The sequence below is a fragment of the Electrona antarctica genome (assembly GCF_951216825.1).
Source record: "Electrona antarctica genome assembly, chromosome: 13".
NCBI classification, from domain to species: Eukaryota; Metazoa; Chordata; class Actinopteri; order Myctophiformes; family Myctophidae; genus Electrona; species Electrona antarctica.
The window spans coordinates 14511972-14524199 of record NC_136794.1 but is presented as its reverse complement, the minus strand read 5'-3'; the positions used below and the strand labels follow the sequence as shown (position 1 = coordinate 14524199).

The window sequence follows — 12228 nt, the reverse complement described above, 5'->3', positions numbered from 1 at the left end:
CGTACTGCCTGCCCTATGGCAGAACGGAGGGAGCAGAATAGACGCGATATGGCCTCCCGGTATGGGGCTCCTCACTTGGCAGGTGTACCAGTGGGTAACAATATCAGTGACAATACAGAAATGTGTGGAGAGTATCAATAGTAGTAGTAGTAGTAAGTAGCCTTGCCGAGCCATGAGGCCCATAGGGCAGGAGCTCCTGTTTCTGTAGCGTGAGGCAGCTTGATGTACAAGTACACCCCCTGGACATGACGCTAGTATGTCGCAGGGATTTACCCCCAATCCAACCCTTGATGCTGAGTGTCAAGCAGGGAGGCACTGGGTCCCATTTTTAGAGTCTTTGGTATGACCCGGCCAGGGATTGAACCCCGACCTCCCAGTCTCAGGGCGGACACGCTAACCACAAGGCCACTGAGCTGGTGGAGAGTATCAATAGCATCTGTATTAACTGTAGTCCCAGTTTTCAGTTTCCTATTCTAGTTAATTTTCCCATAGCTTTGTTTGATTGGCTCAGCAGCAGATATGAACTGTGGAAACACATGTGAACGTATGTTGTGTGTTTCGGGTTCAAAACTGCTGAAAAGCCAAACAAACAAAGCTATGTAAAAATTAATTGGAACAGGAAATAGTATGCCACCTTCTGAAAACTGCAACTACAGTTGTGCACAGAGCCGATAGGCAGTTATGACTAAATAGTGACAAAAAATGGTAAAAACAAATAATTGGCTACTCTAAATTTTGGAGAAAAAAAAGAGAGGGGGAGTTTACAAACCGGCTGTATCCGTGAAGAGCGTGAGTACCTATCACTGTCATCCTGGAGAAAGGAAGGAGAGATGGAGAGTTGGGAAGGAAGGAAGAAAGGAGAGATGGGAAAGTTCAAACAGAGAACCGCAAACCAATATAACTGTTTAGAGCTTCTGGAACATGATACTTTTCAAACAACAGCATTTGACTTCAATTTGTTAGTATTCCCATACTGCTGATATGCCAATATGCAAAGTGTTTATGTTACTGATGGCCCTACAGAACTACATTTCCCATGTGGTCGGATTGGGTTGGAAGGATGCAATGAGCAGAGGGGGAAGAGAGGGAGGCTTTACAAACCGTCTGTATCCGTGAAGATGAAGAATGTGAGTATCTCTCACTGTTCTCCTGGAGAAAGGAAGGAGAGATGGAGTGAAAGGAAGAAGAGATAAAGAGATGGAATGAAAGGAAGGAGATATGGAAGGAAAAGAAAAGAGAGATGGAGAGATTAAATGCAAAAAAAGAGGTGGGAAAGTATGTTCAACCAGAGAGATGGATGATGGGAGTTGAACAGGGCTGCACAATTTCAGGATGAAAAAATATTGTGTCTAGATATTGTGGTATTATAATAATCTCAATGGTTATGGGAAAACATTTAAACATGATCCTATTAAAATCGTATGCTTTTCATTGCTTTAATTAAATTATCCCAGTTTGTTCAAATGCCAATATTATGTGATAATTTATAGTAGAAATTAAAGTGTAACATTGTAACATGTTTAAATGTGCAGCCCTAGATCAGAAGTTCTCCAAGGGATTAAATTATCTCCAGTTCGTATCTGGGCCCTCAGCACCGATATATCACCTTCTCTTTTGTACATAATGTACATTTTTAAAACAACCTCCAAATAATGTTTGTTATTTTATAAACAACAGGAATTCAAGAACCAGGTTTCAAATCAATAGCGTTGATGGTAAGTACAGACACTGTTTCAACACACAGACTATCCACATGCCGTAACCATCAGTGATGCAGTATAGTCAGTAATCCAATCAACACACAGACAAACATGTTGCACAATCACCATTAGCATTCGTCCTGATACTGCGGCTTCCACCAAACCACAATTAAATGCTGCTCCCACCAAACCACTACATAACAATATCTTAACAACTGATCCAACATTGTGAAAGTTCCACTTTCTACTGTTAGGAACATTTGTCCCCCAGTGTAGTTGTACTATATTTGTACTGTAAAAATCATGTATTGTGCTCTTATTTCCCCCCTTGGGATTTGCCAGGAATGCACTCGTAACTCATGAAAAAGTAAGATACTCAAATTGTATCAGCTGATATTCAAGGAAAAGGCATGCTATTTTACTGTATGATATATGAATTGTATATATGCACTTATGCAGCATAGTATTTCTTTCCAATGTACATGGCTTGTTTGATGTAGGAAATTGCTTTAATCTGCAAAAGGCTATGGTTAGTTTAAAAAAAAAACACACTGAGCATCTCAAATGGTTCAACCTCCCACAATCCTGTGGGACAAATAAAATAAAAATAGCTGCATAAGTAAATGTGATAAAACCCATGCAGTTACAAACAGACTAAAGACAAGGTTATTCAGATGCAAACCCAAACAGACCCTGGCACACAGATAATTATTTTTATGAGCCAGCCATGATTATGTTGCAATTGGCTTTGTCATAACAAGCCTTAACAGGAATTATCTGACATTCTACAGCATACCACACTGTGTGTAAAAGCTTACATCAACAACATGCTAAAAGGAGGCATATTGTTAGTGTCCATTTGACCATTTCTCAGCACAAGAAAACCGTACCATCCATTGCTCTATATCGGCAAACTTTCCGTCCCCTTTCTCCTCCACTTTGGTGTCCAAGCCATAATATTTCTAATTGAACCCGAGAAGAGAAGAGGCATGAGTACATGAACACAGAAAGAGTCCTGCAGACAACAAATGAAATACAATCAAATGATAATGAAAGGCTAGGGGGTTGACAAGGACTTAGAGGAGGCCTACCTTCTGGACCTGAAAGATCTACACACCATCAGCAACGAAGAAGAAGAAAGAAGATGAGCCAGGACATGAGGGAGAAATAAAAGATATGAAAGCAGAAAAGATGTATAAATAAACAGTGGAAAAAGACAAATATCAAATAAACACAAGCATTTAAAGGGAATGCAGGAAGTGCAACAGAGTGAAAGAGTTGACATAATAAAATAAAATTATAAAAGAATAATTAATAATAAATGGCTGCTGGAAAGTGTCAGAACATTATCACAACTCGACAATATCACATCTCAATTCTCAAATGTTTGTTTTGTTTGTTTTCTTCTTTAGTTTCTTTACGACTTTTAACACAAATTCTATTGTTTTGTTTTTTTGTATTTGATGCCAAGTTGCAAACTTTATATGTCATATAATTCTGTAAATATGTCTGATTTTATTATGTCATCCTCGATGAATAGTATTTTAAGCTATTATGAAGAAGAAAAATAACGCAAATTCGCAAAACAACAGATGCCATTTAGACAATGCATTAATGCATTGCATTATGTATTGTCTACATTACTTTCTGGCAATGGCTGGCAGCATAATCATATAACACCACCAAAAAACATAATTGGGTCTGTATCGCAACCACTTCCTGTGCCGTTTACATGAAGCAAGGTTGAGTTTGCCTTTCAGGGCAATCTTTGTGTTAGTTGGATAAACAGGTTTTCAGTTCTAGATATTTACTGTAGCGGAAGATAAACTGCAAGCACATAGGAAGTAGCGGTACACAGAGGCATTCTTTACTGACCAAATATAACAATATCCAATCCATGAAGAATCTTCAGGTTAATTAAAAACAAAGTTCATTTTCATTCATTCAGAATACTACTGAACATGCTTTGTTGTCACCTGCTGCGTGGTGTTGCATCAAATATCAATACACACGCACAATGTTCAACATATACAGTCACAAACTGACAGATGAAACGAACAAAGGACAAAGCAGATGAATAATGTCCAAATGACCAAGACAGTGGGGAGTTTATCTGTTACAGATGAGTACGTTTACAGTATCTTAAAGCCTAGTCATCAGAACCAAGGCCTCTGTAACGCTTGGTGGTTCTACTGGTCAATGACTAGCAGATCAACTTATTCAGGAACTCACACACCTTTCCACAAATGCCAAAAACCGGGGTCTAGAAAGAACACTTGCCAGCACTGGACTTCCAATCAATAGCTCAACTCTGGTGGTTCTCCAACACTAAAAACACTAAACAACACTAAATAAGGCTCATGTCTTGGACATTGCTATCATGTGCAAAAAAAGTCATATTTTCATATCCTGAATCATACCAGACAACCTTAAAACAGCAACTATGACTCATTTTGACCATGACCTCAATTTCATTAGCAAGATACTTTGAACATTCAGAACATTCAATCTACGAATACATTCCCAGCAACCATAGCCATGTTTCTGTATGAAAAAATATGTAGTCATATTTTATATGACTACATATATAAACACTTGCCCACTGATGGCCTATAAGAACTGGATTTTAAAGCCTTTAAACCTCGTCTCTGTTCCAGGACTAGAGTTTAAATAAACTATCATACAAACTGGGATCGTTCATTGGTGGTTGATCAGCTCTCTTCTTCAGCTGGATGGAATTGCAACCTCCTATCTGTACCAGCCAATGTTGTTTCACCCGCGTTTACACCCCCCATACATCCGTAGAAGCTGCCCTGGCATTTACACCCTCCATACATCCGTACAAGCTGCCCTGGCATTTACACCCCCCATACAACCGTACAAGCTGCCCTGGCATTTACACCCTCCATACAACCGTACAAGCTGCCCTGGCATTTACACCCCCCATACAACCGTACAAGCTGCCCTGGCATTTACACCCCCCATACAACCGTACAAGCTGCCCTGGCATTTACACCCTCCATACAACCGTACAACCTGCCCTGGCATTTACACCCTCCATACATCCGTACAAGCTGCCCTGGCATTTACACCCCCCATACAACCGTACAAGCTGCCCTGGCATTTACACCCTCCATACAACCGTACAAGCTGCCCTGGCATTTACACCCTCCATAGTCCATACAACCGTACAAGCTGCCCTGGCATTTACACCCTCCATAGTCTGTACAAGCTGCACTGGCTGCAAAGGGCCAATTAAACCTGTAATTCTAATTTAGCACCATGGTCTACTGTACCTCTTGTGCCGGGCCTGCCGGCCCAATATATGGATCGGTTTATATCTGGCAAAAATCCATGTCCTCTGACCTGACCTGACCTCTATGCACAGTGTATATATACACAGTAACTTTGATGATCTCAGCTATTATTGCGCTAGACTTTGGACTCTTGTCCACATAGAATCCCTCGTCTTCGTTCACACTTCTAATTGAGGTGAAAGGTCACGCTCCGACATTAGGAATCACTTATCACAGCAGAACATAGTAGTTCTACAGCTCTGGAATCAGTCAGATCATCTTTAATGAAGGTAACCTCACCATCAAGGCAAGCATGTGAAATAGCACGTCAAAAAGAATAAAGCCATGAATAAAAACCTATTCTTCTGAATTTCAAGTATTTTCAAGTCATTAAAAAAGGTTTTCGTTGGCAGCTTAAATAAAAATGTAACAGTTGTGTTGTGTAACACAATGCATTATATCGTTGGGAAAGCAGTGCTTTTACATGCTGTACTGTACTGAATAACCCTGTCAATTCTATGTATTGGAATTTATATGTGTACCACATTATAGATCTAATTTTCAGATAATATGACACCTGCAGACAGATAAGTATGCAGGTGTCATTTAATTGTTTCCTTGTTCACATTTGCATCCAACTCACTCAAACACCAGGAGTTCAAAAGCAGTTAAAAGTCAGAACGGAATCAAGTACTCGGCTAGCATATTGTCCAATATATGTCTGGTCAACAAATTAGTATGTGAATGATAAGCCATATTCATCTCTCAACAGATGTTCACAATTGCCCAAAACACGTTAATCATGTAGGCTACTGCTTAACTCACCGAGACTCCCTTTTTCAGCAGAGGATTTTGTGGGCACCCTGGCCCATTGAAGGCTGCTCTCACCTACCTACGTCCCCGCCAACTGTCGTCCAGCCTTTGTTTTGTTGCCCTCAGTCACGAGGTGTCTCACCCACAGCCTGACACACTAAGACAGACATTGCAGTGTGTCTGGAGTGAACCGTGACTCTCAATCTCCGAGCTACGGACGTGAGCACGGGCGTGAGTGACACTGCTGATAATACTGCATTAGATCCCTCTTCAGCATGCATCCATACTTAATGTCCAGATGATACCGTCTTGTGTCCAGTCTTCGGCATGCATCCATACATTAGCTTAGCCTGCTAAGCTACTTTGGTTTTTCCCGCGCGCACACACACACCTAACTCCTGACCAGACTCAGATTAACAGTAATCCACTAAGTATGACTGTGTGTGTGTGTGTGTGTGTGTGTGTGTGTGTGTGTGTGTGTGTGTGTGTGTGTGTGTACACGCGTGCGTGTACCCGTGTTTTGATTGTAAAGTAATTGTGGCACAGAGAAGAGATAATCCTGATGAGTCTTAAAGAGAGAGTAGTCTGCTAAAGCAGCGATCAAAGTAGATGAAAATCTCACATAAATGGTAAATGGTAAATGGTGCATTTATATAGCGCCTTTATCCAAGGCGCTTTACATAGATTGTGCATTACATTCACCCATTCACACACACATTCACACACCAATTGCGGCGGAAGCCATGTAAGGTACCAACCAGCACATCGGGAGCAATTTGGGGTTCAGTGTCTTGCCCAAGGACACTTCGACATGTAGACAGGAGGAGCCGGGATTCGAACCGCCGACCCATGGATCATTGGACGACCTGCTCTACCTCTTGAGCCACAGTCGCCACAGTCGCCACAGTCACATGTTAAGCTGCAGGTACACACTAGGCTACAATGACTCCCACTTCAGGATGCCATCTATCGATTTTGACTAGAACACTATTTTCACATGCTGTCCACAAATACATCCATACATGTGGTAGTTTGGTAGACTTGCTCTTTATACTATTCTGATCATCTAGGATCACAGAACCATTGTCCGAGCGCTACGGGTCTGACCTTGTATTACTAAATGATAGCATCTTATGATGTTAGGATTTTCAATTGATTCTACAGTTGCTCTCGTTGCAAGTTAATCTGGATGAGACAACATCAGCTAAATGAAAATGTGAATGTTTTGGAGCCACAGCCACTTGATGCTAACATCACACAGTGCAGTAGTTTGTATGCGTTGTGACATGTGTTTCCATGTTCAGGATTAAGATGAGCCAAGAATAGAGAGGTCTGGACACAACAGACGTCCTGGTATAGAGAAGATCAGACGTGTTAAACCAGAGAGCACAGGAAAACACAAGCAACACTGCTGACCAGCAGTCCACGCAGTCGCACACACAAACACGCTGACACGCACGCACAGACTTTCACCTCACCACCTGTTTCAACATACTGTAGGACGAGTGCAGTGTTGATGCAAGTGGTGAGCTTGCAGCTGTGTGTTTACGTTTACCTTGATACCATGACAGTCACTGACCATTAATAGCAACTGGTCACAGTACATTTCAGGCCCGAAATGAGTAAAGTCACTGACTGAGCGTCAGATACTAAAGTCATTATACTGAGACTGGCAGTTCTATAGTTTTCTATTTTTCAGAAATAATGCATCATTTGGTTGAACACCTGCAGTTCCACCTGAAATGCCACCAGTGACCCATAACTCACTCTGAAGGAGATCAAAGCCTTTGAGCTTATAAGAACATAAAGTAATGTTGACAGGACATGCCTTTGTTCCTATTAGCCAACACAATGTGACACCAAGTAATATCCAGCCATTTGTGTTGTATAATTACTTTCTGAAACGGATTATGTAACCGGAAAGCAGAATATCAAAGATTTCAGAAGATTCCAGAAACATTCTGAGGTATATTCCTGGGCTCTGAAGTTCAGCTGAACTTACATCACAACACAAGGTTGATCAGGGTTCAAGACATTTAATTTATATATTTTCTTTTTTATATAATTTTTATCCCACAATTTTGTAACCCATTTTTCACCCCTGTGTCAATTATCTAATGTGATCCTGGGCTCTACACACCCTCCGCCAACCTGGGGAGAGCAACGGACTTGAACTCATGCTTCCTTCATGCCTGAGTGTCCAAGTTGCTCCTTTAGACCTGACAGGGGGAGTTTCCCCGGCCGGACGTAGCGCGTGGAAGGAACACGTTATTCCAACCAGTTCCTTTCCCCTCCATCGGGCGTCCCGGCTGGCCAGGGGGAGGCAGTTTAGAGACCAGGATTACGTTACGATTATGTTTTTTGTGAGGGTACCTACCCTAGGGGACACGGGGAGAACATGCAAACTCCACACAGAAAGGCCCTTTCGCCAACCCCGCCTCGGGTATGGGCACTGATGACGCGGGGGAGAGGACACGCCGCCAGCGCCCACAGCGTCCCGAGCGGGAATCAAACCCAGGACCTTCTAGCTGTGAGGCGACAGCACTACCGACTGTGCCACCATGCACGGTGCACGAAATTTAATTCTCGCACTTGTCAGTTGTCAGTTGCTCTGGAGAAGAGCGTCGCCGTCAGCTAAATGCCTAAATTGTGAATTGTAAACATACGTTTACACAATGAACTGTATGTTACTATTGCACATCACTGCTTTAATATGATGCAGTATATAGGGACTAATGTATACTGTACTTCATCAAAATGTTTAGCAGTGACATGTTTATTATTTTTTAGTTGATGTAGATAGACGGACAGCGTTTTTGTAGAAGTTTAAGAAGCACTGAATTGTACCTCTTTCTGTTGTCTCTCCAGTTCCTTCATGCGGATCTCTCTGGCTTCTGCCCTAGCTGCCCTCTTTGCTGCCAGCCTGGCCTCCGCCTGAGAGTGGGAATGTGACAGAAAGAGAGAGAGAGAGATGGGAGAAGTGAGAGAAAAGTTAATGTAGTTCAATTCAAGTAACAAACATCTATAAGTGATGAAGACATGCGACCAGAAATCTTGTTCCTGGACAGTTACAATGAATGATTGGAAAGTTGCAACTTGCAAGTCATGACTAGAGACAGAATAAGTCAACAGTTTTGTTTCGTTGCCAACATGACAACAGTGAAAATGTCGCAGGGTCTCATTGTGGTCATTTCATGTCATATCATGGATCAGAGACAACATGCATCCCCATGGGACAAAATTATCAAACCTATCCATATGATCAAACACAGGATAATAATACTAGTAACAATGTATGCCAAATGGTGGCTATTAATAGACAAATAGACATTGATGCTATTGATGGATAGCATCCTGGCAGTGTCTACAAAAGCAGAAAAATACAAACACATAACTCAGTGTGTGTGTGTCTAGTCTACTGTGTGTGTGTGATCCATGTCTTGTCAGCATGTTTGACTTGTATTAACCCATTAAGACTTGAGACTGATTCTACAAATGCCTTCTCTAAATCAGTTCTCACACTTTCAAGGTTTTTTCAAAAATGTAAAAAAAACAAAATAGCAGATGTACAGTACAAGCTAGTGACATGTATGTACATCTGCTATTTTTGAATAGCCAAGGTAAAAATAAAAAAAAAACACACCCGTGTGAACTGAGTGGTGTAAGGTTTTATATAGCATGATCAGCTGTGGTCTGACGTAATGTCTGACGTAATGAAATAAGGTAAGGTATTATGTAGCCTGATCAGCTCTGATCTGACGTAATGAAATCACACCTGGATGTGATTTCACAACTGGCTTTTTTTGTGCAGAGAAAATGACCACGGTTGCTACGGTCATCCAGTTCACCCGGGTGTGATTTAATTACGTCAGAAAGGGGTGCTAAAGCAAAGGCCACAGGGCCACCAAAATCAAGCCTCATACTGCAGCCTTACTCATCTGCAGAGAGAAAAGCCTGGTCACAACCTAAGGCAGAGAGTGTTTAGCCGGAAGCGGGGCTTCCCCTGGAAGTTGTCCTTTTTCCGCTTCCGCCAAATTCCAGCACTTCCGTTTAGACAATCAACAGCGTAGGTCTTGCCCAGCATGACGAAAATGTTCATTGTAGAATCCGCCTATAATATTTGCAAGTTTGGTCCGGTGCTACTGGAAATGCCATGGGGTCACCATCAGTAGAGGAGGTCACCCTCTGGGGTTATGTATGTAGCACAGAAAGAATCATGGCAATCCACTAAGTCGTTTTAAAGATATGATGTTTGGGACAAATTGGAGGATCGACGCCACCATCCTTAGTGTCACTGCCACTGGTGGGGCTAAAATGAACTCCCCTCGCTAAGCAGGTATCTTGAGGTAAGTACTCTTGAGCCAGGCATTTAACTCTGCCTCAGCTGAGCTGTTATAGTAATGCACTCAGAGGGTAGGATCACAGATTTGACTGTGATTTGCTCTGCAATCGGACATTATTTTACATTTCATAAATAACAAGATGGGGGGGGGGGGGGGGGAAATCACACCTGTGTGAAGTGAGGGGCGTTAATATATTAAAGTCTAACTCATGTTGATTAGGTGATGTAATGGTGATGAAACAAACGGTGCCAACACAAACATTAAACGCCATTAACAATAAAGAGACAATATGACGTAAATGGCACATTATGACACAATTTTCCCTTCATTGTCAATGCGTTTACAAAACAAACATTTAACTAAAGACAAACATTAACCTGTGTATAGGAGGTGCTAGCGCCCCTCAAAAACAGTACTGGAAATATGCAGCAGCAAACAGCTAAATATGTGTAGGGGAGGAACACAGGAAGTGTAGAAACACTCACTGATTGTGACTTCCTGTCCTTGCTTTAGCCCATTCAGTGATTCATTAAATGGCATTTCCTCATGAGTCTAAGCTCATTGTCCTTGTATTGTTAATGTTTATTCCTAATGTCCATGTGCTCAGCCAGCATCCTATTCAAAGATCAAACAATGAATAACCGTGTGTCTGTTTCATGTTGTGTCTAGGCTGTAATGGAATGGTAAATGGTGCATTTCTAAAGAACTTTTTATCCAGAACACTTTGCAATGTGCATTACATTCGCATCACATTCACGAAACGACAGTGGAGGAAACCATGCACTTAGGCACCAATCCTGCTCATTTGGAGCAGTTAGGAGTGTCTTGCTCAAAGACACTTTAACACAATGCTAGGAGGAACCCGGGATTGAACCAGGAACTTTCTGACTCCCATGAGGCTGCTCTACCTGCAGTCAGAATCAGCACGTGTAATTTGATATTAACCTGAGGGCCACATTAAATTAAGGTGGGGGTCGCATGTGGCCCCCGGGCCAGAAGGGCAAGCTCAGCCTCTGGTGTTCAACCAATCCATTCAATGACATTATCTGTCCCAGGGGTTTAAATGATGAGCCACAGAGCTTGTCAGCTTGTCACTGGACTTTAACAAGTTTGTAACTAGACTTTTTTTTTTTTTTTTAATACACAGAATAAAGTTTACCTTTACTGGATAATAACACAGAGGTAAGGACAAAGGCAGGAAGAAGAGAAGAAACTACAGTCCAGACATCTTAATGTCAAGTCAAAGTGGTTGCATAGAATGACAAGCGGTGTCATTAAATGGAGAGCAGAACTAGGTCACATACTTCTGCTGAGGTGACAGATGGCTGGGTTTGCCATACAGGCCCATGCTGTGAAGAGCAGGATACTGTATGCAGACAATGACAGGACATAATTTTAAAGTAAATTCAGTTAATAGTATATGCGTATGATCAAATATTAGACCCATTCTGAATCCTCCTGGTGAATTAAATACCACCCATCTGGTAGGTACTAAACGCAGACAATTATTTGAGCAATGACCAATATATCTGCAATTAGTTTGCCATCCCTCTGTGCTAATCATACTACTATCTATTGTATGAATACAATGAGACAGCAATATGTCAGTGATTTCACTTAATTCAAATATCACTTTTTTTTCCTTATTTTTTTGGATAATCCTCCCTACCATAGAGTGTGCTGACCATATAAGGAGTTCCTCCCTGTCCCCAGTCAGCCCCTGGGGTCAAAAAACCCTAGTTTCAGTTTTGGTGGCGGGTGGCAAAGCCTTCATCCAATCAGGATGAGAGGGGCCTTCCTCCAATCATGATCGAGTGGGGGCACATGCTGTTGGCCTGTTGCACTTCCCCCCACTGTAGAGTGTGTGCATGTGCACATTTTGTTACTGGGGCGGACTGGGTGGTTTTCCAAATCACTCAAATCACTGAATGCTCCTTTAACAACCAACCATACAAGGGGCATCAAGAGCATTAAAGTAAAAATGTAATCATGTGGATCTCGGAATGCACATGAGTGCATGGTTCCAATTTACTATATTCACACAGCGGCCAATTTGCTCTCGTCACGTCATACTTG

At 41.9% G+C, this 12228-nt stretch overlaps 1 protein-coding gene across 3 annotated transcripts in view; it reads right to left on the bottom strand.

Annotated features, from left to right (window-relative positions):
- The window catches only part of LOC306934741 (leucine-rich repeat flightless-interacting protein 2-like), a 52804-nt gene that overhangs the window by 26810 nt on the left and 13766 nt on the right, over positions 1–12228 (bottom strand). Inside the window, exons 2-6 of one of the 3 annotated variants that reach the window (XM_079517490.1) lie at positions 8657–8743; positions 2792–2809; positions 2591–2662; positions 1102–1149; positions 770–811 (exon numbers count right to left, since the gene is read on the bottom strand). In XM_079517490.1, coding sequence (XP_079373616.1) covers positions 770–811; positions 1102–1149; positions 2591–2662; positions 2792–2809; positions 8657–8743 — 267 coding nt within the window. The remainder of the gene's footprint in view (positions 1–769; positions 812–1101; positions 1150–2590; positions 2663–2791; positions 2810–8656; positions 8744–12228) is intronic. The other 2 variants (XM_079517488.1, XM_079517489.1) reach the window with 2 other exon arrangements.